The sequence below is a fragment of the Rhodnius prolixus genome, unplaced genomic scaffold, assembly GCF_049639745.1.
Source record: "Rhodnius prolixus isolate KJV_2025 unplaced genomic scaffold, Rpr scaffold_2, whole genome shotgun sequence".
NCBI lineage: Eukaryota > Metazoa > Arthropoda > Insecta > Hemiptera > Reduviidae > Rhodnius > Rhodnius prolixus.
The window spans coordinates 16,443,073-16,469,372 of record NW_027411592.1 but is presented as its reverse complement, the minus strand read 5'-3'; the positions used below and the strand labels follow the sequence as shown (position 1 = coordinate 16,469,372).

Below are 26,300 nucleotides of genomic sequence, written 5' to 3'. Positions count from 1 at the left end.
TTGTAATTCGCAGAACGTGCAATGAATGAAAACTACTGTAATTAGTATTCAGAATTAACCGTTGAAAACAAATGGACGGTGACAATTGCTTCATTACATTTCACAATTTGTTATCGCAATAAGTATGATAGGTATTCATTTACTTAAAATGAATAGTAGCTATTCATTAAGGGCTGAAGTAATTTTTGTTCATTGTAAAAATCTGATCAACCTGAATTTTTTTCTTTTTAGTTAAATCAAGATCTGGTGAAACTCTTGACTTTGCATTCATTTCAATTTTAACCAACATTTTTTCTCAAACACCTTTGTTATCTAGTTATGTTTTTTGTTTGAATCATGGATTGCTTATATAGATCATGCTCGACATAATTTTGACATTTTCACCTCTCACACAGAAAGATACCAGAAACATTTTAAAGAAATTCTATTCTAATTCGCGCACAACGGATCACACATTTGCTCACTTCTTCTTCACTTTTACTTTTTTTTCTTACGCGCTAAATTTCAGCTTCTGCTTCGGCAACGATCTCGCGATTTCAACATGTGTAACCTCAGCTTCATTATTGGAATTGCCTAGACCTTCTCTTTCTCAGTTTGCTTGATGGCACCGTTCTCAAACCGCAAGAAGCCTCCAAGTGAGACTTGGTCTGATCACACCGCTTTCAGTAAAATGTGCTTTTGTAACTTTATCCTTTTTCCATAGGAATAATCATTTATCTCTTGCGATCCTCTTAATCTTGCGTTATTGCAGTTCAGTTCAACTCAAGCAAACGGGGATATACCACACCTTACCAATCCCACTCATCATTGTGAGTTCTTCACTAAGCAGCAAAAAAACAGAATAGACCTCGCCGTATACGCTGGATAACGAATGCCATCCTTCAATGAACCATTAAGAGAAAAAGCCACTTTTCCACCTCAAATGAACGCTGTACCACTTCCTATTCTATCAAGATAAGAGTGGTGGTGTTTAAACTTCATGAACTTCTGAACTACCTGTTTCTACACAGGCCCGATAAGCTCACTTCTCTCCTATTACGCTTCATTTTGTTCACACCGATATCAGGAAATATATTTTTAATTTCTCTCATATCTTGTCAGACTATCTTGATTACTAATACTTAATCTAGTGTTTTTACTTATCTCCTATGTCACCTTTTAATCCAGTGAAATTTTTCGCTAGTTAGGCAACTCCTCCTGGATCTGAGTCGCAGTCAGTTACATACTCTGGTTTCCACGATACATCATCTAAACTTTGATTCAACACAGTCAAGCTTCGAAATCATGTCATGTCGAAATTGTTAATTTTTTTATAGGTTTTGGAAAAATACTAAATCTCGAAACAGTTTAAATACACTTTTTTTTTTTTTTTGTAAAACTTTACCAAATTATGCTTCCATCTGGAAATGGGCAATGCCGATGAATTTCTATTGGTGCTGATTATGTACGGTTGCAATTTGAAATAGTATGTTATGTATTTATTACATTTAAAATTGTAAATTTAAAAAGAATACATTCCGATAAAATTAATTTTGTAAAACTTAATCTCTTCAGTTAATCAAAAGTAGAAAAACACTTCACACAACTTCATTAATTCATTTTTAAAGTTTAATGCACCATTACTAACTTGTTTTAATTAAATTTTCAAAGCCAGTTGAAAATAAACCTTCGGGAAACGTAAGCGCCCAAATCTGTTTAATATTCTCTCGAATATTCAGATGAATCCCTTCCATTGTAGTCGTTATCTATAAAATAAGACTCAATTATGAGGAAGTTATAACTTTAGCGAAATAAAAATAAAAAGTATTGATGTAAAATTATTAATTTTAGAGAATACAACTTTTTCTTTTTGCCACTACTTTATTTGAATGTAATAATTCTGTAATGAATAACTAATTGCTCACCAGACCAATTACACTCATGAGTAAAATTTCTGAATTTGGAGATATATGCCACCATCTTGACATTTAAAGTGTCTTATTTCTTAAGTGAGTATTGACATGAAATTAAATTTCATGAGTAAATTTGAATGAGCATTGACATGAAATTATGCCTAACTGTAACTATGGAAATGTACCATGATTGTTGTATGTAAGCAAAATTAATTTTGTTTTAATTTAAACAAATATATCTATAACCAATTATACTATTTTATATCTCTGGTAGTGAATAATTCTGGTAATTTAGATATTCCTTAGTTACTGTGTACAACGCCAGGATACAGTTTACAAAATGTTCTTCCATTTCATTTGTTTGTTGTTTATTTTATTTTTTTTACAGGAATAAAACAGTAGGATTTTTAAAATGATTTATCAGCAGCCTACCTACAGTACATCAAATTAGGCTAACAATAAGTATGCGCACTTTTTTTAAGCGTTAAATAGCATGCATTCGTTATTTCCACGGAAACAATTAGTTTGCAAACATGAAATAAATTTTTTAATAATACATTTTTTATTGGCAATTAATAAAGGAGATTGTAAAACATTCTAAGAATGTGCCCGAGTTTGCCACAATAAAAATAATTCCTTGCTAAAAAAAAATAAAATAAAATAAAGCAAACTAATTTGAAATAGTAGAGTATTCTACATACAATATTATATCAGTAAAACTTTTCCTATCAAAGTCCTCCTAACATCGGTCTGTATTGTGATCATTAAATAAAGGTCATGAGAACATGTTGCAAGACTTTGGGAAAACTCCATGAAAAATCTAATTTAACATTGAAATCTAAATAACATTTTTCAACAAAATACATGCCAAACTGTTTTTGGAAATGACCAGTAAATTACCTATCAAGCTTCCATAAAGAGAGATTATAGATTTATTTTTTTTAGTGAGTAAGAAAGATAAAGTTTCTATAAGCATTTGTTACATTTTTCAATGAATGCCATTACTGAAAAATTGTTCATAATTACCAATTACCATTTTTCACTCGTAAATTTAAATCTCAAGTAAATAAAAATTGCACAATAATGCTGTAAGAATGCGTTTTACAGACAAATTTTCTGTCCAGAAAGATAAAAGAGTACATATTTAATAAAAATGTTTAGGTTCAAAATGTAAGACAAGGACCAGAATCGCCTCCCTCATTGAGTGTCATTAGTACACTCTTTTATCCAAAACAGTCTGCTGGAACTTGTCTCCACTTTAGAATGTCACCTATGATCCTTTTATTTCCAATAGATATAAAAGAAATAAACATGTGCTTTATTTTACCATCTCCACTAGCTGCAGGTTTTTCTTTCTTTATTACTGCGAATATACTCCTTGTCCCATCACAAACATTCCTCAACTATATAAGATAGTTGTCATGTTCACAAATTGGAACTTATTTAAGTAAGATATTTATGTGTAAGTTATTTTCAAATAAAGTTTTTATTAATCAGTTTAAAATGATAAAGTGAATTAACTTGTTACATGCCTCAAAAGTTGTGAAGGTAGCCTGCAAACCCTCAAGTTCAAGACTATGAAGAACAGCAATAATTACAGCTGAAGTGCAAAATCTGTGTATGTGCATTAGGTTACGGAAACCGCCAGCTTTTGGAATAATTCTTGATTGCTTAAGCTTCGTTCATTCGTTTAATACTTAATTCAAAATTATTTACTTGCATTTAGTATAAAAGAACAAAAAGCTGGTTTTAAAAGACTAATGACAGTAGTGTTTTCTTTTTTCGAACAATATTTTGTGTTTATAATAATTATGCACTCAGAGGAACCTAGGTCACCAGACATGAAAATCACATTTCCATGTGCAAGAACAGTAATAAAATTTAAGATGAGGAATAAATTTCGAGCATGTTGCTTCCAAATTGGCACGAAGTTATAAATTCTGCAATTTGGTAAATCCAAAAAACAAGAAGATACATGAATACCAAGGAATTTGGGGAATTTAGTTAAAACGTTTGTAAAATATTTGATTTCATTTCGCTGATTCAACGAAAAATATTAAATAGCAGTTTGTAAAATGTATAAAAACCGAAAGGAGCCAAACAAGGTAAGTTTGTGAGTAGGTCGCCCTTCCTAGCAAAGAGTGGGTGTCAGTTGTGTAATCACTGCCCCTTCCTACGTGTGACGTCATTCATAACAGCAGCGAGAATAAATGCGATTTATTGCATTCAAGATGCTGATGTTAGAGATGATCTCACCTTCCCAAATAAAAGAACTTATTGTAAATATTTCAGTTTTCTTCCTTTTTTTTTAAACACTTTTTTAACTAATTTCAAATTTTTTAGTAATTATTTCCTTTATGTTGTGTTGTGTTTAACGAACATCCATTCTAAAAATATTATTCCCACACACTGTTTCAAAATTTACAACCACATACCACAGCGTCATCAGCGCCAAGGCGTAGGGCGAATCAAATAGGCCTACTTCTACAATCAATAGTTTTGTGTGTAAGAATTTCTGTTCTAAGCCACACCTTTATTAGACAATGCTGAATCAAATAGAACAGAAATTTAAATAATCACTCACACACAGACAGATATAAATATATTTATGTTCATAGAAGTATGTATTACTTCTTATTAGGGTCAACTCTATTTTTATAAAGTTTACAAAAAAGTAAAAATGTTCCGAATTATAGAAATGTTTGAGATTATTGAAATTAACCAATACTTTCGGTCAGCTAGTTATTTCCATCCTAGACAAATAACTTTCAAAAATCTCGCGGTTTGCTTTAGTTTCAGGATAGACTTCCTAATACTTACTCCTAATAAAATAACTGCCAAGTACCTATAACTCTCGTAAGGCTTCTTAATCTAGGTGCTTCAATCTTAAACAAGTCCTTTTTCGCTCCCTGCTGCCAGAAGAGATCGGCCAGGGAGCCTTTTCCACCCAGGATATATCTCTTAAACTTCCCCCTCGGTCTCCAATCTCAATCCACGATCTAACTAGATGATCCAGTCAACTCAATCTTTCTTAATTAATAATCCCTTTCAACAATCTAATTTGGTCTAATAAACGAACTTTGCCATAGTTTCTCTCTCTTAAGTTTTGGAGCAGGCAGCGTAGCTTCTATTTGTCTCCGCGATTCTTAGAAAAATGTGCTTAGGATGGCATTCAAGTTCACAAGTGCTCAGCCTCTTTAAAACTAAATTGATTTGCACCTAGAGGTCTCGCACGTTGTCTACTATACTGTTTGTGCCAATCAAAGTCGTTTTTCAAAACAAAAAACAAAAAATCCATCAAAGTGATTACTCTGAATATTTTTTTAGTTAGGTATTATTTCTGTTACTAAGAGGAATTATGGAATTCGTGACCAATTTTCTAAATTAAGTTTTTACCAAAAAATTTTAGCGCAAGGTCCGAATGTGGATTTGTCCGAATCTGTGTGTTCAAAAAATATCTCTAGAGGGAACTCAAACTTGGCCTTTCTTTTTTGGCTCTTCTCCAGATAAGTTCTTTCTAAAATGTAATTTAAATGACAATTTTAATTTGAAGTTAAATAATTGTAAATAAATTAAATTCTAGATACTTCACTCACGTCAAAATATTTAAAAACACCTCATATATAAGTGTAACAAGCTACATTTACAACCTCATTACACAACATTTTTTTAGAATTGAGGATATGAGATAAAGATTTGTAAATAAAGTATTGTTTAGGAACCATTTAGTGTAAATTTAATATAAAAACTTTTAAATATGCTCACTTTTTTATTATGCAATGTGTTTGAATAAAATTTTCAAGATTTGGTTTCTTAAAACTATATTGTTAATGTTAATAAAAAAAGGTTGGCCATTAGTCTTCTTAATTTATTGACTCGATAACCGCGATTCAGAGGTTTGCTTTTACGTCCTTATTCTAAGTTACTTAACTTCTCCCTTTGACCACCTTTTCACCTATCCATTTTAATTAACATGTTTTTAGCCAATTAGAGAATCGAACGCTAAGAATTTTCTTAAGCGTAGAGTTTTTCTTAAGCTGCGGCTTTTCAACCATTGGTTTTATGTTTTTTTAAATATTTTTTTATTTATTCAAGTAATTTGATAAAACAGACAATCTTTACTCAAAACGCATATTACTGGTAATACTGTAAATTAGTACTTATCAAGAAAAGAGATTAACCCAGAAATTAGTGACTGGACTCCGGGTTCGAATCCAGCTGCTGGCCTGCAGGTTTTCTCTCCTAAGGTGTTTCTTGCTATTCCGGACAGTGCTGTCTGTGATCAGAGCATTGACAAAGCTCCAGGTACCAATGAGAAGTTGAAGGCCCTTAAAATGAAAAAAAAGTTCCAATCGAAAATTAAGAGAAACACTTACTTTCTAACAACTGTCGGGTAAAATTCAAATTGTGTATAAATAGGAAAATACTTTTTTAAAAATTCGAAAGAACCCAAACAATGCTTCCCTGTTGGGAACTGGGAACTGCTAAAACTGTTTAATTAATAAGTGATTTATAGAGAGTAATAATAAACTAGAAATGACTGAAGTTAAATTTTTATTAATTTACTAACTTAAACTTTTTGCAGGCCAAGTTTACAAATTAAAATTTTTCGATTAAGTAAGGGTAAATTATGTAGTATAATTAACGGCAAAAAACAACTGTACTAAAAAGCTAGTAGATGGTAAACTACGAAGCAGTGCGCCTGAGACCCCGTGTTTACAGTATTTTTTAAAAGAAACCGGTGACGTCATGTAAGAGAGGTGGTTGGTGCTCGTCCGTATGTAGTTTGGCACACCAGTGTTTTCTGAACGACTGCGCGTATAGCTAAGCTGGTCTGTCTGTTGCGCGAGTGAACTGAAATTTCCGTGTTAATATTTGAATTGTGTTACTTTTAGGAATACTAAATGACAAGGTACTAAATTATATACACACATTTAACAAAAAACTAACTGACATTAATATAGTTCAAGTTTTTCTAACAAAAGGCTGTTAATGGACAAATAAAGCTGAGTGACTAATCTGTGACAAATTTAACTTCAGATTTAACCACAAATTCAAACAAGTTAACTCCTAATCACCTTGAAAAAAACGTACCAAAAAGAAATACAGCAACCTACTATAATTAAATGAATAGAATACTGCGTGATCATCAATTTAAACAAAGACTGCTCGATAATGTAAGCGATCAGACAGAAATACTAGGTCAGATTACTTACAACGCAATATTTAAAGGAATGAAATGAAAAAGAGTAACAAACAAATTTTTCATTTAACGCAAGTTTAACCATTTCCAAAAAACGCAAAGTTAAAGATAAATTTCAATAGATGCTAATTCGAAAAGTTTAGTAGCGAAATATAAATAGTTAAAAAAACAAATCGCTCGTTTTCAGACAAGAAAATTTTGTATTTTAAACAAATAATTAGTCATTTATACCAATATTTATTTGAGGTGAAAAAAATAACTGCAGAATTAATAGGAAAAAATTGTGATCCAAACATGAATAATTCATGAAGGAACTAAAATTAAAAATAAGTATCTAATTTTTCATTTCAAACTCATTTTATGACTTTAAATTTTAAATTAAATTTAGATTGTTGCGATTTAATAAAATATACTCAGTTTTAATAAAATAATATAATTATTTTAATGATTTATAATTCCTTTAAAATTTCATTTCCTACTTTGAAAGAATTATATTTTTATCCAACTCATTCATACTCATTGTATAGAATGTAATCTTGAATTGAGACTCAGCTGATGGCCCAAACTATTAAGCAATGTGGACTTCACGAAGAAAGTTCCATTATATAATCCGTCTCCCCTTTCTTTCTCCGCACTCATCCAACTGCAAAAATAGTAAAAAATGTTTTGTTTTAATCTTTTATTAATTGCTTTAATTAATTTGGATCTAGGCCAATGAATATTCTATTTTTTTAAACCATTAAATTTGACACATATATTTTTCAAAGAAAGAAACAAGGTTTACTTTGTAGGTGAAGGACAACCGTGAGACCGGCACTATACAGTAGTTGCACCTTACTAGGGCACCGCCATGGACATTCCGCTACTTTCTTACAGCACCATTAATCAAAACTCAACACTATCTACTGCAAATCAAAATGTTTGATAAAAAGTTATGTAAATAGTAACCAAATTTTAAAAGAAGTCTCTAATAGGCTAACCAATTAAAATAACCAGACATTGTTTACGCCACCAGCTACCATAAAAGTAATTTTACTCTGAAAGAATTACAAATTTAATAGGTGAGGAGAAGTTCTTGTATTCGAGTTTTTAAAGAATATTATTGAAGCCCAATTCCGAATTTGAAAATTTAAGAAATATTCAGTAAAATATCCCATAAACGAATTTTCCGAAGCCTACCATTTACGGTAATGTCCCCAACAGATTTTTTCATTTTAAGTAAATTAAAATTCCTAATAAATCAAGCAGATTTGTTTTATTGTAAATCAGACAGAAATATTGCCTATTTACAAATAAGTCACTCAAAACATTTTTGAGAGGAAAGTTTAGAATGTACATTTCTATTGGAAACTCAGTTTCAAAAATATTTGGTACTTTTTGTATTACTGCTAAGACAAGACTGGCAGTAAGGAATGAATCACTTAATGTTTGTTTCAAAAAAAGTAAAGTAGAGCCTTTTTTTCAGGTTCGACTTAATGTCGATCTACCAAATAAGGTGGGTGACATGGTCAGAAGCACACAATACGCTATTAACATTTATTCTCTAACTAAAGAAAAAAAAAAATACTCGCGGGATATGTGCAGGAAATCTCCCACTTACAATTCCACCTTCGTAACTATTACACCAACGCCTTAATTGAACAAATTTACTTTTCCTCTCTTGTCATATCAATATAAAATTACAAATATAAAAGAATAGATTTCTTTTGCTTAAATAGTTCTTTTATAAACAGAATGTTCCATAAAAACAACAAAATCTACATGCAAATTAATAGTAATAAATTAGAAATTTCATAAAACATCAAGTAGGAAGTACATAGTTTTTACTTTTTACCCTCATCTATTTTTACCTCTCTAAATATGAGTGGCTGCCAAGTGAACTATTGTTCGTTTATTAACTAACTTTTATTTATTTTGAGCGCAAAATGGTAACTTGCTTTGAGTAGAAATAATAATAAAGTTGGAGCTTATAAAATAGGGGCAATTTTACACAAAAATTAGATTACAATAAAACTGCTTTTTATCAAGAAATTCTAGATTAGAAAGATGATGAATGCTGGTAGATGAAGATCATTTATCCCTGTTCAATGCATTGTGGCAGAGCTTTTCATTCGACGGGGCACTTTGAGCTTCCTAGTATTGAATATGTTGCACAAAATGTTTATCCTTACACTTATAATTGGAAAAAGAATGGATACTTGCTGAAATTTCAACGCTTCTTAATTTTTTTACGAATAGAATAAAAATTTAAACAGAAATGAGCTTTGTACAAGTTGAACAACAAGATTTTCAGAAGGAGGAGAATAAAATTAAGTTATTCTCATAGCAGTACAGTACTTTATGAATATCCACCGTGAACAGATTTTGTAAACAATACTCAGCTTCATTTCCTTTATTAGCACTTTTCACACTGTACTGAGCATCTAGATCAAGAATCTATTCCATACTCGACAAACAAGCCCACAGATAAACAGCTGATTGATCTTTGTCTGTCAACTAACTTAAGACAATTTGTTTTAACAAATCTCTGGAGAACAGATGTCCAAATTTAAGTAAAAAGTCTTAGACTGTCCTTTAGCAACTTATTATCTGTGTGAAACTGGATTTTTCAATGGCCCCAAACAAGCTGATACATCTTACTGACTTCCTCTAAACGTAGAAATCTTTCGTAACTCTAAATATCTTCTACATTTAACAAATCGGCACTGTGATAGGCTTTCGGGTAAGTAGACAACGGCAGAGATTTAAATCGGTTTTTAAGATTAATTTTGGGCGATAATGTTGTTAATGTAACTCATAGAGCTTGCATTATTTATAAGAGCGAATGCACATGATGTAGCAATTAGAAAAGGAATATATCAGATAATATAGAGTTTCGGGATAATATCTTTATTTCCCAGATTCGGCCTTTCACCTGATAAGTAACTTATTTAAGACGTTCATCCCCACCCATCAGGTTCATTATACATAGCTAGACAAAGAATCTAGACTATTCTAAACTTCTTTTCTTAAATAACCTGGAGGTCGAAAATTGTTCAGATTTTCTAATAGTACAATGAAAAAATCTAACAAGAGAAATGATTAGCTCAGCGGTTGGCGAACTGGATTCCCACACGAACATCTTGGGTTCGAAACCAGCTGCTGGCCCTAAGATTTTTCTCTTCCTAGGAGCTACTTACAGCTTACAGTGTTGCCTGTACCATGTGATCACTAACAGATCACTGAAAAAAGCTCCGGGCGCCAATAACTTAAGCTTTGGACACATCTTAAATTAAAAAATAAAAATGTAACAACATAACATATCTTTTACTAAAAAAACATATTCAAACAATGGCCATAATAACTAACTAAATTGCAATTTTTAGATTGTTCGGTGTACCAGAATGAGCTTTATTCTACACTATAGATCAACAGAAATAATAGCAGTTTCTTAAAGTACAACTTGACTTCCTCCCAGAATTCTCCCAATCATTTCAAAATATACTTACAATTCCAATGACCTGTAATAATTCCCTAAAACACAAATAATTAAATACATACACAATAAACAATCACTTTCTAAGTCACTTTTGCAGTAAAATTGGTTTTTTGGGTGTTTTGGAGGTCTGCAATGTCTAGTTTCTTCTCCATAAAGTCCAATTCAGTTCAATGAAAATGAACCAAAAACAAATTTTACAAAATCACCAGAAGTTCAATGTCTAATTTTAGTATTAACGTATACTTATAGCCCTTCTGGAATTAATCTTACACAACAGGCTACTAATTCTTAGGCATTTTCTATTTTCGACTCCATTTCTTTCTTTGAACTTGAGGAACAAATTGCGAATTATAGTAAGTGAAATAATGCTTACCGACTAACAATCAGTTTTCTCACATAGTTGACAGACATCAACAAATTTAGAAAATGATAGATCTTTAAGTAATCAGTATATTTAAAACACTCAAAGTAATGCCTTTTTTTCAGACAGGCTTTACTTCTAACTACTCGTATGTTTAGGTGATTTCTTTTATATCCATCATTTTCTAAATTTGTTTGCATAATGATTTATATATTTTAGACTTTATAGTCTAGTTTTAGTGTTGAGGAAGGAGACGTAATTTACTGCAAATTTCTCTAATCACAATAAATAAAATCCAATTATCAGAATCGAACCTACGAACCGCAATACATCTGAGTATTGCAACGTTTCCAGCGCTTGTGGCGCCTGTACAAACTACTAGTACCTATTTTTCAATAAAACAAAATCTAACACCTAAATATTCCTTATCTGGACTACATAAAAAAAAAAGCAAATAATAATCTACTTAACTTCACAGAATTGTAGACTTTTTTTTCTGAGAGGCATTAGAGGTGGAAAAATTATTTACACAATAAGCATTTTTCAAGAAATGATTAGCAATAAGTCAATAAAAAAAAAAAAATTGCAGGTGATATAAAAATGGGTGGTTTTTTGATGATTGTTGTGAACATACATTTAAAGAAAACTCTACATATTTTGAAGTTACCCTTGAGAAATAAATCTGAAAATGTGGATTCGATTTCAGAATTAATCCTGTGTCCTTAAGAAGGAAGACATTTACTTGTTACAAACATTTTACATTACCTTCATATTGTTAGATGTGTACCTACCTGCCCTAGGCTGAGTAAAATGTATTGAAAAATAAATGTGAGAACTCGAAATTTATAGTACAATGTTATAAGATAATCGTTGTTCATGTTTTTGGGAGTAAAAAAAAGTAAATACAAGAATTGCAGGTGCAATTCTAATTCAGACCCATAAATTCTCAGGATGCCATAAAACAAATTTTCCAAGTAAAGTAAAAATAAAAGTTGATGATCTGTGCGAATGTAATGTGTGCAAGAATTTAAAAGAAATAGTGCGGGCTACTTTCGTTTCAAAAATTTTTAAAAAAAAGTGTAGTATCCATCCATTAAAGAAGTCCTTCCGGATGATCGTTACAGTCAGGTCTCCTGGCATGCTGAAATTTAATATTTCAGTTTTCAGCGATTTTTTTTTTCCGCTTTCACCATTCTAAGCGTGGATGGATTTAGCGACCACCAAAATTATATGGTTTTTTTACTTCCTCTGACTAATAAAGGATAGCGATCATGACAAATTTTGGATTTCCAGGATTCACAGAAAATATCCATTTTGAGGTTTCCTGAATCTTAAAAAAAAAGAAGTGTTTTCTATAAAATGGCCTCTTTGTGGGTGAAGTGCCACTTTAATTTTTTTTTTTTTTATATATATATGAAAAAGATTCCAACGATTTTCTTTAAACTATGTACACTAAAATTTTGTACTTAATGAAAATTTACTCACGAAAAAACACTTAACTGAATGGTTCATTAAGTTTATTGCGAATTTCTCAAAGCTGCAACAACGATTTTATTTAAATTTTTGTATTTCCATTGTGCTAGAGTTGACTCTTCAATAAAACAATTTTCTTTGCGTTCATTTAAATGGCTTTAATTAGTAATCATTTATTTTATTTTTTAAAATCTGCATTGCATTTAAATTAGAAATATTTTTAGTGTAGTATTTTTCATGCTAATGTAAATTTAGTAATAAAAACAACTTTTTCTTTAAAGAGAAAAAATAGTTATAGCTTATGTTTATAGAAAAACAAAACATATTACCCTGACTGCAGGAACAAAACCAAAACTCCATATGAATTTGGCAACGGTTACTGTTCCACCTCTAAATCTGTTCAGATCGCCTACTTAACGACAACATGTGTGACTATTGTGTATGTCTCTAAAAAACAGAATGAATTTTGTGTCCTACATTGCATTTTGCATGCCAAGTTTGATTTAAATATAAAATATAAATTTTAAAATTATTCATGCCACAGCTAATGGTGAATTATTAAAAACATTGGAATAATGCCCATCGAAAACACAAATTAAATAATCTGTGTAATTCAGAATTTTCAGAAAGGGAAATAAAAAATTGTGAACTTGAAATTGTAAGGCTTTCATCTTATGAGAAATTCATTTATGAGCAGTAAAAAGTTTCTGATTAATTAGCAAGTGTATTATAACCACACTGCATTAAATACCCAATATTTTCTTCACTATTAAACTGGCAACATATAAGATATGGAAAAGTAACAAATAAAATTAAACCAACTGTACAAAGAAAACACTTATTTTTTAACAAATTATTATTGGTTATTTAGACAATCAATTGAAATAATTAGAAATTTTACAAATACAAAGTGCAGAATAAGCATCTTTATTTAATAACAAAATGCAAAATTAACATAGATTTTACTTAAAAGTTAAAGGAGTTAAGGCGTTATCAAAACGATTTATACCCACTTTATTTTCAATCTGATGATTTGATACTTTTTATCAAAACAGTCTAACGAAGAAAAACGCTCCAATTTTCTATGATCATGGGCAAATATCTGACATTACAAGCAAGCTGCTATCTCATGTTATGATAATTTATTAACAAGAATTTGTTTCCTCTTCCTCTTCTGTTGGCCTTTTGTACTGATGCAAAGAAGTCATTATTCTGATCTATGAAAGTTTAGATACTGAAGTTGTTCCCCAAGTTTAAATCCTTGGATGTTTTTCTTTAGGATGCAAAAACTAATATGAATAAATAAATGTGACAAATATTAGTAACTGTTGCTACCTCTCAATAATTTTGTTTTCCTTTCCAGAACAATGCCTGTATTAGACACCTGCTGCGGCCTGAGCCTCAAGTTTGGGACGATAGTTAGCGGAATTTTAGGCATGGTGAGAATCAGTTTATAGCCCTAAAAATATAAAAACAAATAAATCCTGGTATGATTAGGTCAACTTTTCTGAAATTCAAATCTCTTTAAAATCATTTCTTTTGATAGCTAATTGGCGCAGCTACTTTAATAACAGTATTACTAACAAATGTTAAAATGAGGACAATATTAATCGACACATTACCGTCTGAAATTGGTAAGGAATGAGAATTTGTTTACTTACATATTTTTAGCTAGTATTAACATAATAATTTCATTTTTCAGTTAAAATTATTCTTGCTATAAATCTGGTCATGACAATATTTATTTCTCTGCTATTGGTCATTGGAGCAATTAAGGTAAAGTATAACTAATTAAACTAATTATTTGTGTTGAAAGAAAGCTTACTCAATAAAACATGGAACTTTTATCTGATTTGCGATCAGTAGATTCACCATTTTGAGTGATCATCGGAAATCGTATGTACAAGTTTTGAGGTCGCCTGCTTTCATAAAAGTGTTTTTAGTGGATTTGTTTTTGCAAGATGGTATCTTAGAGTGTGTGCGCGGCATGACTCAAAACCGGGGAATCGCAGAAGATTCAAATTTGATATTTGGTTTAGATGCCACCAGGGCAACCAACAATACGTTTTTAGTCAAAATCTATTAAACTGAATGTGCGTTTAGACTTTCCCGTAGATGGCTCCAACAATTTTTCTTTACTTTTCTTAACTAAATGCTAAGTGTAGGTAAAATGATTACAACATTTTTCCAGGCTGACCTTCTTCCCACCTTTTTGGGCGAGAAGTGAATTAAAGCTTCCCTCTCTAGAGTGTCATTTAAGTATAATATAGGTTCCTGTACTCTTTTTTAGTAATTATAGGTACTGAATATGTAAATTAGTTCAATTTGAAGAGATTTGGGTGTTTAAAAAGGCTTTCTGCAAACTTCATTTTAGTTGTCATCTATTTATTTGAAAAACGTTCAACTGCAATGAAAATTTATCGTAGTTTAAGTTAGCACAAAATCTAATTTTCCGGAAAAATTTTGTGACATCAACTGCCTCAAAATAAAAAAAGTCGTGTGAGTGAGTGTTGGCATAATACTTTTAAACTTACCTAATTAATCCTGAATCAAAATAGAAATAAGCCTGTTTTGAAAATTAAAATTAAGTATTAAATTATTCCATTTAATTAATATTAAATTATTCCAGCGTAACAAATGGCTGATGCTCCCATGGGTAATTTTAGCAATAATGCTGGCAATTGGATTAGCAATTTCTATTATTTACACTGCCGTAGTGTTTTTTGCTCATGAAGAGATTCTTTCTGGATTTCTTTGGCTAATATTTGGATTACTTTGTGTCGGTGAGTATATTAAATAGTTGTTAATAGATAGGATATTTTTAATTACCATAATATGCATCATGGGATAACAGAATGTGTGCAGTTTTGGATCTGTAAGATCTTGAGTATTTTTTGAATAATTTTCAACTTTCTTTACTCTCAGTAAGAGGAAGGGTTATTAGGTGCTATAACTTAACTTTTAGCTAAAGAACCCCATACTTTTCCGAGCTCACTTTGACTGAACTTAACTTAGCAAATTTCGTGTTTGGAATTAACCATTACACCCACACGTGTTATTTATTAATTATACTTTCAAATTTCAACGCTATTATTTTACTGCACACCCAACAAAACTATTTAACAAAATTATGAATATTTCTTTGGAGGAATACCTTCTCTTAACACCGGATTTTTAACCCGTTTCTAATAGTTCCTGTAACTTGCAAAATAAGAAACTATTACATATTAAAACATTATTAAGACTTTTAAGACCAGTGGGTGCACACTGCACTTAGGATTTCAAAAGTTATAATTGGCTAAACTAATTTTTTTCAACGCATTCTGTTATTTATTTAGTTTCTCTAAGTGCAACTACCATAAAATTTACCATGAAGAATAGAAAAATAGAAACTAAGCTAGAAGGGCATCTAGGGAGTACTTCAATTGAATTCAGATAGCTGCCCTTATTTAAACTCTAAGATTGTACCGTCTTCTAACATACAGTTGTCAAAAATCAGTAACTGGATCGGAGATCATTTATAAAATCCAACATTTAATAGAAAAAGAAAACTTTTGTGACTTCTCAGAGTCTATTTGATGGTATCAGTGACCTTATTTTTTGTAGTATACCCCATTACAAATAATTTTTTCTCCAAGTTTTTTTGCTGTTAACACATGCTGTTCATATTTAGAAATTAAATTATTATCTAATGCAATTGGATTTACTAAATTTTACGATAACATACATATTATTAAATGCTATTTTTTTCAGTAATATATATATACTTATGGTTCGTGGTGTACAGCTACTATAAACTTGTAGAAGAAGAAAAAGGGAGGGGTCCCTACGGCAGACCACCAAGGCGATGATAACCTGGAAAATATTTTTTTAAACTAAGTTTCAAAATTATTAAGTTGGTAGGTTGCCAGAAATGGATAAGTAACTTTCAATAAAATATATATCTAGAGTAGTGAGTGCTTCTCAACCAAAAATCCAAGAAATAATTGAATGTGGATTTTATTTTGATAATTTTGTTACAAATTTAAAAGAGAAGAGAAATAGTATATCGCTTAACAGTGAAAAATATTTCACAGATTTATTAGGAAAAATGCTAATGTAACCAGGAAACAAATGAGAGGCACTGACTAAGAGATATACGTCCTGAACAAAATCCGTTTAGAAATTATTTATTAAGTTCGCTGGCTAGTCGAAAAACATTTTCTTAACATATCTAATCCTACATTTAATTACCCTAATGAAAATAACTCAACGTTTTATACATTACACAGAGTGACCGAATGAAAAACGTAAAAATGAAAAATCTATTACGAATATAAAATACAACCTGGAACTTTTAAGGAAAGAGCTTGGTTCTTTTCCAAGCATTTAAATATAAATTTGTTGCGTGGCATGTGCCTTTTGCAGTAAGTAATCTCTCAAACATAGCCTAATAGAAGACTCTAACCAAGGTCTGAATCTTCAGCATTCATATGTAGTACCCAGGTACAAAACTCCTTACGGTTGCGATTAATCCTCTGGTTCCAAAGGCATGAAAGAAATGCACTACTTTTTGGTGATGAGTCCACCTTACAAAGTTCGTTGGAAGGCGTCATTGCCTTAAAAAGAGTCTATGAATAGTTCTTATTGTGGGGATTGTCCAAAGGTAAGTTGATTACATTTTATTCATTGCGTAAAGCATCTCCCAGGCTCTAGTCACCATTATTACGTTCAACAGTTGTTCTTGTCTCCTTAATCATTTGGAATGAGAAGGTTGACTTCTATTCGTAAAACTCCGATACTATTCTGTTGCTGCAATAAGAGCTTACCTACCAATTCATTACCCATAAATTAACTCAATACCAGCATATTCAGCAACAGTAACACACTCCATTTTCCACTAATACAAAATTATTGTTCTCAGAATACTGTGTTTTGTTAATTTTTAACATTTCGTTTTGTTTTTCAATATAAAATAGATATCAATGCTATAAGTGTGATTTGTTGCGTTCTGAAATTGATCTAAATTTATTTTTAACTTAAAATTAATTTTCCTTTTCTTTTATTCGTTATAGATCACCCAGAATAGAAATTAATGATTAGATTATTTTGAAATAAAACAATAAACGCCTACCTCATATCTGTAATTACAAATATGGCTGTGTTGTGAATGTTTGATTTAGTTTTTTAGTTTCCTTTAGGAGAGCTGGATCATATCTGTCATCCGTCTTAGTAAGTTTTTTTTAGTTGATTCTTACAATAAAAGGAAATTTTCTCCATATTTAAGGCGCTAATCTTCTTTAACAATATGTTCTTGCACTTCTGAGTGGATTAAAAAAGAATTATAATAATTAAATCAATAAAAAAATTGTAAACCCGACTGGGAGATTTAAGGGCCGCCATCTTGCCAGATATCAGGGTTGATGTGTAAAAGAAGTATCTTGCGAAGGAAAAGTATTCCAGCAAAAATTTCATATATAGCAAATTTCTTCCAGGGTTAGGATAGTACCAAGAACTGAGAACCTGACAAGAAGCGAACTTAAAATCCTCAAGATCTCTGAGATCTAAATCACTTCATGTTCACAAATTCCTTATCACAACCATCTTCAAAGCCATCTACCCCTGAACACACTTTCCTCGCCCCTACGATAGCTACCAGAGGTCAGTGGTGTACGACGGATGACATCATTCATATCAGAAGTGGATTTTGAAACTTGCTGCGTTTGCGAGATTAACATACCCTTAAAGGGCTTAAAAAAGAACAGCGTTCAATGGGTTTGCCTGAAATAGATATGAAGAATCAGACCGATCAAATGGTAATGAAATCCCGAACATATAAATGTAAATGGTTTTCCTTCCAAATAATATACAACAATTTTACTTAATCAAAAACTGTCAGTTACATTATCATTGAAAAATTATTTACTTTTTTACAACTTTGAAAGATTATAATAGAATTTTTACAGTCAAAGAAAACTTGATCAATTGCTCTTAAACTCCTTATTTTCACTTGTTATCATTACATCAATTTTATAGGAAAATTGAAGCATATCCATATGAACTTTGCTTTAATCCTCTATAAAAATAATTTGCTTGTTTTGGTATTCTCTATATCCATTACTTTGAATCATTTCATTCTTTACATTAATGTAATACAAGCGATAATTATAAGAGTGTTCTCTAACGGCTAAAATTAAAATTATAAAATAAAATAACTATGTAAATATTTTGGTATTTTGTTTATTTTGTATACATGATTAATGTAAATATATTGGTTAGAAATATAAATTATTTTGGAACTTTTGGTTGATTTTTGTTAAGTCAAATGAAATTTTACTTTTTATAAACTATTCTTCAAAATATGTTTTTCTATTTTTAGAAGTCCACTTCGTTTTTGTCCTTTACGGATCATTAAAATTTCGAATTACATAATAAAATCTTGTTAAACGAAAACTATTTATTTCATTTAGAGTGTTGTCCATCTTTTTTGGTGACTCATCCATTTATCCAAAGGAAAAAAAGATTACTGCCAATTTCAGTCATAATTTTTTATTTGTACAATTTCCAACCTTTCGACCTAGTGCCGAAATGGCAAACCCATGTCAGGCGTGTTACAAGCGAAAATACGCGAACTCATTTCGGTGACACTCATCCACAAAGACAAAAAATTACTATACTATAATTGTAATTAAAGTAGCAATTGGAGGAACACTTTGAAGAAATAATAATATTTATTGAGAATAAAGAACTAGTCAATTTTCCTCAGATAAATAATCATAAAGTGGGTCATTTAATAAATATATATGTATATTTTATTCTATGCTTGCAAATAACAAAAAATCATATTTCCATATATGACATGGCACCAGAGTTGAGTTGAGTTAGGCTTTTCCAAAATTTTGACACGCCGAGTTTCAAAAGGTTCACCATCACTGCTCTATACTTTACTCAGTTATGGGCTATAGTTTTTTTTTTAAATACAGATCCATAAATTAAGAAGAAATTGAGGGTTGCAATTTTTTTGGGTCATAACTCGCTCAGAAATTGCACCCGTTACATCTCCCTCTGAAAACAACATATTAGTATGACATTTTGTTCTCTCATACATTACACTTTACTCAGTTATATGCAATCGTTTTTTTGTCTACAGATTTATAAATTGAGAAGATATTGAGGGTTGAATTTTTTTTTGATAAAATACTTCAATGCGATATATTGTGAGGCAAGGTTTATTTGCTAGCGGATCTAAGTAATTTTTCAACTCTTAAAACTGCTGAAAGTGTGGTTAAAATGTGATCATGCTGGGAAATATAGCTTATTTTTTCTATAGCAGCACACATGACCTCTCATGGTCAATGAAAGTCCCAAACTAGTCGGAAATACAATAAAGATGGTGCTACTATGGATAAATCCGTTAAACTTTTAAAACGTTTGGTTTTGAATAATATTTTCTATTCTCCAAATCTTCCATCTTAATAATCTATGAAGATTCATTGGTAATGGAGAATTATATTCAGATAAACAGCGTCATGAGCAGTTTAATCGTTATTAATAACTGTAATTTTCTTAACTGGAGAGCGTAAATTTTCTTAGTAGCACACCATTTTTTGTGTGCCTTTTCTGAATGAAATCAGGAGTAAAAAATAACATATATTAGAAAATAATACATACATTAGAAAAAAATCCTTCATTAATTAAAACCTGGTTCCCACTCACAATACTTACTCTTTTCTTATCTATTTTCCAATCGAATAAAAATGTTTCCACAAATATTTTGATAATAACGGATTATAAATAATTTTTCAGTTAATTAAATATCACAGCAGTTTAGAAGCAAACAATTTATTAACCAATGAAATTAAAAAACGTTTTAACGAAAAATACAAAAGTAAAATATTTAGGATAATCATAGGTTTTTACTTTCTGGAAATTAAAAAAAGAAAAAAGAAATAGCTAAAAAGTGTACAAATAAATAAAAAAACATCATGTTCCTGAATAGTCCAAATTACTCAATTTCGCACAAATTTCCAAATATCTCAAAATAATCAAGGCTGAGAAGGATTAGCCTGGCCGTTTGTTTGCTGATGCCTGTTGAGACTGTTAGCGCAAGCCTCTGCTTGTTCATGAAGTAGTTTGGTTCTACGTCTAGTGTAATGCTGCCAAAGTAATACTTGCTGATCATCAATAAACTTAGTGCATTGAGCATTTGCTAATTCTTTGCGAAAATGTTCATACTGAAGTTGATCCAAAAAGTATAAACACATTGGATATTTTAAGCAGTGAGCATACTGTGGTTCTTTCCAATAAAGCAAATATTTAAGGTAGTTAATAAATGTTTGATCTTTAAAATAACCACGTTGAGCTAGAAAGTTTAAATAATTAGGATTTCCAAGGCATTGGACAAATTCTAACTCAACCTGGAACCTTATACGATCCTCAGACGAATCTGACATCTTAAAAATAAGTTCGAAAACGCAGATTTACAAAAGTTCCATGCAATTGTAGTGCTAATAATACTTACAATGCGAGCACTAAACAGTCACTTAACTTAGCACATCAAATCTTGTTAGGCTACAACTACAGCACGGTTGAATAAGTAACAGCACATTACCTTCCTAGCTGTTACGTATTTCTGATTTGGCCGTTTACTGCAACCTTCTGCATTTTGCTTCTGCCATGTTGAACATAGAGTGGGGTGACACATGGACATTGGACAGTTGGTTTCAAAAACCGAATAACTAACAGTTGCAATATGTGATTTTTATTAGCAAGTATTCAGTGGAATTTGAAGCAAAATATGAATGTTTTAGAATTATTTAGTGGTATAGGAGGAATGCACTATGCCCTTAAAGGTATTTTACGAAATAAGGTAATGTTTGTTTATGATAGTGTTAAAGAAGATTTAAAAAATATATTTTTCAGAGAGTAAAGTTCCAGCTAATATTATTGAAGCTGTAGATATTAACACTGTTGCTAATAAAGTATATGCTCACAACTTTCCAAATACTAAACTCTGTCAAAGTAACGTGCAAGCTATAAGTTCCAATTATATTGACGCAAGAGAAATTAATCTAATTTTAATGAGCCCTCCTTGTCAACCTTTTACAAGGTAAGAAATATTTTAATTTAATTTGTATTTAATTTTCACTTTTTAAACTAAAATCAATTTGCAGACAAGGCAAAAGGATGGATGTTGATGATGAAAGATGTGCAGCATTGTTACATTTTATAAATTTAATCCCACATTTAAATGAAAAGTTAAAATATATATTGTTGGAAAATGTAGAAGGATTTCAAGAATCACAAGCCCATCAGTGTTTTATTCATATCCTTGAAAAATCTGGTTTTCATTACAAAGAATTTCTTCTATCGCCGAAAGATTTTGGTTTTCCAAATTCAAGGCTACGCTATTACTTGCTCGCCAGAAGAAAACCGTTACAGTTCACGAAAGATTTAAGTGTAAGTATACTTTCTGTTGTCTTAAATTATTTAAAAGTAAATATTGTCAGTTGATAAGTAAAATCTTGTAGGTGCAACAATTGCGTGAAGAGATAAACTGTGTGCCTTGTATAGGTGATTTCTTGGAAATACCGGATCATTCGGAACAGTATAATACTTATCTTTTGAATGATGAAGTGCTGTTAAAAAGAGCAAGGATACTTGATATTGTGACTAAAAAAAGTCAAAATTCTTGTTGTTTTACGAGGGCATATTCGCATTTCATGGAAGGTACTGGCTCTGTGTATTGCCCTTTTGAGGATCATATTATCCAACAAACGTATGAAAAAGAGAAGGAAAGTTCATTAGACTGTAACGATGAAAAACTTAAATTGTTGAGGACGTTAAGATTAAGATTTTTCACACCCAGGGAGGTGGCCAATTTACTTTGTTTTCCTGAAACATTTTCTTTTCCCAACTGTTTAACATTGAAGCAGAAATACAGACTTTTGGGAAATAGTATAAATATTAAAGTTGTTGCTAGATTAATACAACTATTGGTCTCAGAAAATTAGATCATAATAAAACAATTTCTGAATATAACTGATACAAATGAGTGGCTCACATTCAACTAGGAGAAGAAGAAAAGCTTCCTTCCTTATTGGAATCCGCCTTAGGCGAACATTGTCTATGAAAAAGGAAGTCCGCAAGTATGATGGATTAGAAGTCAATTTCTGAGAGGCAGATTTCGATGACGAATTAATAAATGTGCTATGTTTGAATAATTTTGGCCTACTATTATGTTAAAGAATTATAATCAGAAAAGGATCCATTTTTTTTTTAAAAAAAGTTTTTAATCTAATATTTCTGAGTGTTATAAAAAGAGCAAAAGTTAAGGTAGGTTTTACCTTAGCGCATTTAGCTTCTTGTGAGTATATATGTAATTGCGGTAATGTGTGCTAATTGTCGCTGAAAAAACAATTTGATGGATTTGAATGTGATATAGATCATGCATGATTTTCTCCATTGTAATTTGCTTCTTCCTCTTTCTGCAGGATGGATGGTCTTTCAATTTCTCGCAATATTACTGAAAATGGCTCCTTTTATTTGTTTTTGTTTATTTTTTCTGCTTTTAAAGGAGTACGAAAAACATGACATTTTTTCCAAAAATTCAGTTGCTTTATTTGTATTTAATATATAGCTTAATATGATTGACGGTTTTATATGACTTTTTTAAACTAAAATGAAGGTTTTCCTTCTGAAGAAATAGTGATTCATAGTGATACGCCTGCAGTGTAGGCTCTGTAGAAAAGTTCATTTGGCTTCAAATTCTTAATTTTTTTTTTCTTTAGTTAGTCAGGCGAAAGGACTTCGAAAGGAGTCGCAATTTTAATAGATTTTTTAAGAGAATCAAAAAGCCAGTTGTTATTGGTACCTATTGCATTTTAAGTGGAGTTCTATTTCCACGCATTTGAATAGGCCGCTCATAATTTAATATTCTTTGTAACGTCTCATCATAAACATAGACTTTTCAAAATTAATACCAGCTAGTAAGCTGATCAGGGATATTTACCTTTAGATTTCACTTTCATCTTCACCGGCCGTGATGCTTTTTTCCATATTCAAGTTAATCATAGTTTTTTAAAAATGCTCAGAATTGAACATTTGTAGTTCACATAATTTATATAGGAACATTACTGTTAGATGAATAAATATGTTTATGTTAAAACGGTTGAGTGCTTGGGTATTGAAGCCATGGAATTTCTTCGATTGGGAAAATTCTGTTTTATACACCCTCCTAAGATATTTTACCTTGTATATCTAGAATTACAAGTTTAAAAAGGCGATTAATGGGATTTATGAATGCACACACACACACATATATATATATATCTTAAACGATAAATAACCGTAAACGACTTTTTCGATAAAGGCTTCTATTCTTTTGATTTGTTTTTCTTTCAACTGGAAATGCTCTTTCACTAAATCAGTTTATCTATTGTATTAGTGTTTAATGATGAGTTAACTATAAGTTGCTGATATGAGTCTCGGTCAGCAATAGGGCGCAGCTTTGCAAGCACATTTTGTTGCTGCTTAAAACAACAAATGAAATTTTAATTTTACTCAAAGCAATTAATTTTTAAGAACTAAAAAATAATAAATTATAAAATAATTCCGCTCTCTTTTTCGTGTAAGTTTTCTGTGCGACTTCGGCCTCAAGTCTGGTACTTTACCACCATCCTTCGCTGAATCTCTCGCTGTATTGCAGTCTTTACTTATTCTCTTTGTGCAGCCAAAAATAATAAGGCCAGAATTTGAATTAGATGAACTGAATTTGATTAGATTGGTCTTGAATTGCTAGAAAACTCAGGGACCTTACCTTTACTAAATGAATCTTCTACTTTCCCTTAGTCCTCACAAGAGAAAGTATTGGAAGCGTGTCAAATTTTTGTATTGTTTTAACCGTATTATATTCCTCAACTTGAAATGCTATTTTACTGAGCAAATTTTTCACATATTCGGTCTTTTCGTCTATAAAGGGTCCAACATCGTGTTCTAAACTGCTGCATACTTTTCGTTTCATTTTCCCCGGAAATTTTGAATAAGAGTATTTCTGAGTGAGGGACAGTTACTGTTCCATGCTGATTTAGTGTAATGTACGTACATATTACATATTAAATTAAATGATTCATTAAAATTCTGAGTTTGAAGAAAATGGCGAGACTGGAAAAGCGAATTTCTCAGCTTTCGGAGATTTTCTTGAAAAGAGCCCCTACTTTTTTTTTTGTAAAACATGTATTTGAATTATTTGTCGAGAAACATTTATTTCAGTTATGTTAAATTAAAAATTCAAGTCAGTTATGGGGGAGGCTTAGTGAGGCGATTCTTGTAGGCTAGAGTGTCCTTTAATGTGTGGTTCTTGATACCAAAGGAGATCTAAAAATTAAAAATTCTGAGATTGCAGAAAGCCTAGTGAATTATTTGCATTTCTAAAAAATAAATAGCATTTACTTGTACGATCAAAGAAATACATTTTTGTTATTTATTAAATTTTTTTTTTTTTCTAAATTTATATCTTTTTTAACCTATGAAAATGAAATATTTTATGTATAAAGTAATTAATATTTATTAGGGATTAATAGGTAATGAAGCATTCTTTAAATTGAAAACAAATATATGCGTCTCAAAAAATAAAAGTAAATAAATTCCAATTTTTAATATTCTTTAAATAAATTTGTAGATGCTGTTAGAAGTTTTTGTAGACCTAGTGGCTCCTATTTTTGGGGGAAAAAAAACTAGAAATCCAGGACTCCAGCCAGGATATATTTAAAAAGTAAATATTTATACCCTTAGAAGTTTTTGAAGTATTAAAAACTATAAGTACAAATATAAAAGAAAAATATAAGCACAAATACACTTGTTAGAAATGTAAAAACTCTCTTTGTAAATGCCTAGGCAGGTCGAAATGTAAAGGAGAAAATTTGAAATAAGAAAATAAAGGAGACCGTAAGCAGATTCATACTGCCTAACAAATAATCTGGCAAAATAAAAAATTATAAAACTATAAATAAATGATTCTGGCGAGCGAGAGGAGATGTTTTGTAATACTGGGATTGATTCCCGGTCTTGGTCTTGGATAAATGGGTAATAATATAAAGTATATTAGATCAAACCTGATCGGTAGTTGAAGTAAAGCCCACATAAAAAGAAGGTCATTAATTAATTTTTTATATATTAATTAGATTTAGTTTGATATGAAAATAAAGATAGGAATATATATTACATTGAATAAATTTTGAATCTATTTTAAAATCTATTTATTTGTTTTTTAAATCTAATAACAATAATTTGCATTCCTAACTTGTGCTTAAATGCGTAATAACTCTTTAATGTATAAATAAAGACATTTATACCAGGATAAATTATTATTTTTTAATATAAACTAATCAACAAAAAAGTGAAGAGCGAAAATATGCTACAGAAGTTTACAGAGCGCAACATTTCTTTTAAGTTATTTAGATAAAGAAATCATTTAACTAGAGTCGATCAAAAACTAATGAGATGATTTGGAATAAATCTCTCCACTATTTTTAACAAAAACTCCGCAAAATATAATTTTTGAATGGCTCACCAGTGGTTAGGAAAAGAGATTAAGAGATATAGGTAGATTGGAAGTACGATCACACCGACAACAGTATAGCTACTCCTGCTAATATCCACTTCGATGGTTTTTGGGTTGTATCTAGCGAGAAAGTGGCTACGTAGGTGTGACCTCTGGTTCTTGTCTTATATACTGGGCACTGGTATAATAATCTTGTATCTTGTCTCTCTTGGGTTACAGCTTTAACATGGATAACTGGCATATTACAAAACATTTCCTTTAAAAGACATTCAACAATTGCACCTCTATTTATATCCCATCTAGCTCCCTCCATGAAAAGACCATTAACGTAAGCACCTTCACGGGGTGGTTGT

At 30.7% G+C, this 26,300-nt stretch overlaps 4 protein-coding genes and 1 long non-coding RNA gene across 17 annotated transcripts in view; 2 read left to right on the top strand and 3 right to left on the bottom strand.

The window, feature by feature from the left end:
• LOC141449133 (uncharacterized) overlaps window positions 1–12,977 on the bottom strand; it is a 21,072-nt gene extending 8,095 nt beyond the window's left edge. The window contains exons 1-4 of one of the 9 annotated variants that reach the window (XM_074118248.1): window positions 12,737–12,977; window positions 7,612–7,738; window positions 6,074–6,220; window positions 1,628–1,745 (exon numbers count right to left, since the gene is read on the bottom strand). In XM_074118248.1, the coding sequence (XP_073974349.1) occupies window positions 1,628–1,733 (106 nt within the window). In that variant the 5' untranslated portion in view covers window positions 1,734–1,745; window positions 6,074–6,220; window positions 7,612–7,738; window positions 12,737–12,977. The other 8 variants (XM_074118251.1, XM_074118252.1, XM_074118249.1 and 5 more) reach the window with 8 other exon arrangements.
• LOC141449137 (uncharacterized) lies at window positions 6,650–18,685 on the top strand. Of its 2 annotated transcripts, XM_074118263.1 has the most exons (7): window positions 6,650–6,804; window positions 13,771–13,846; window positions 13,954–14,041; window positions 14,110–14,183; window positions 15,037–15,190; window positions 16,161–16,306; window positions 17,882–18,685. In XM_074118263.1, exons 1-6 carry the CDS (start codon window positions 6,797–6,799, stop codon window positions 16,256–16,258), a joined length of 498 nt encoding a protein of 165 aa, XP_073974364.1. In that variant the 5' UTR covers window positions 6,650–6,796; the 3' UTR covers window positions 16,259–16,306; window positions 17,882–18,685. The 2 variants fall into 2 exon arrangements, with proteins under 2 accessions (XP_073974364.1, XP_073974363.1); XM_074118262.1 differs by having other exon boundaries at window positions 16,161–18,685.
• Window positions 17,593–20,224, bottom strand: LOC141449140 (uncharacterized). Its single transcript, XR_012455350.1, has 2 exons — window positions 20,112–20,224; window positions 17,593–19,451 (listed from the first exon to the last, which is right to left on the bottom strand). It is a non-coding gene; the product is annotated as an uncharacterized lncRNA (long non-coding RNA).
• Mt2 (tRNA (cytosine(38)-C(5))-methyltransferase) lies at window positions 19,466–26,197 on the top strand. Of its 3 annotated transcripts, XM_074118261.1 has the most exons (6): window positions 19,466–21,238; window positions 21,309–21,495; window positions 21,560–21,845; window positions 21,917–22,115; window positions 25,066–25,158; window positions 25,281–26,197. In XM_074118261.1, the coding sequence occupies exons 1-5, from the start codon at window positions 21,184–21,186 to the stop codon at window positions 25,122–25,124; spliced, it is 786 nt and encodes a 261-aa protein (XP_073974362.1). In that variant the 5' UTR covers window positions 19,466–21,183; the 3' UTR covers window positions 25,125–25,158; window positions 25,281–26,197. The 3 variants fall into 3 exon arrangements, with proteins under 3 accessions (XP_073974362.1, XP_073974361.1, XP_073974360.1); XM_074118260.1 differs by having other exon boundaries at window positions 25,066–25,305; XM_074118259.1 differs by lacking the exons at window positions 25,066–25,158; window positions 25,281–26,197 and having other exon boundaries at window positions 19,470–21,238; window positions 21,917–24,875.
• The window catches only part of LOC141449126 (dynein beta chain, ciliary-like), a 71,011-nt gene continuing 70,336 nt past the window's right edge, over window positions 25,626–26,300 (bottom strand). For both annotated transcript variants that reach the window (XM_074118220.1, XM_074118223.1), the window contains one exon: window positions 25,626–26,300. In XM_074118220.1, the coding sequence (XP_073974321.1) occupies window positions 26,006–26,300 (295 nt within the window). In that variant the 3' untranslated portion in view covers window positions 25,626–26,005.

Excerpts from the sequence above, each read along its gene's own strand:
- Mt2 (XM_074118259.1), top strand. The coding sequence starts at position 21,184 with ATGAATGTTTTAGAATTATTTAGTGGTATAGGAGGAATGCACTATGCC. Across the intron at positions 21,239-21,308 it reads AATGCACTATGCCCTTAAAG|AGAGTAAAGTTCCAGCTAAT; the intron begins GTATTTTACGAA and ends TATATTTTTCAG. Across the intron at positions 21,846-21,916 it reads AGTTCACGAAAGATTTAAGT|GTGCAACAATTGCGTGAAGA; the intron begins GTAAGTATACTT and ends AAAATCTTGTAG.
- LOC141449137 (XM_074118263.1), top strand. Across the intron at positions 14,184-15,036 it reads TGGTCATTGGAGCAATTAAG|CGTAACAAATGGCTGATGCT; the intron begins GTAAAGTATAAC and ends AAATTATTCCAG. Across the intron at positions 15,191-16,160 it reads ATTTGGATTACTTTGTGTCG|TAATATATATATACTTATGG; the intron begins GTGAGTATATTA and ends TATTTTTTTCAG.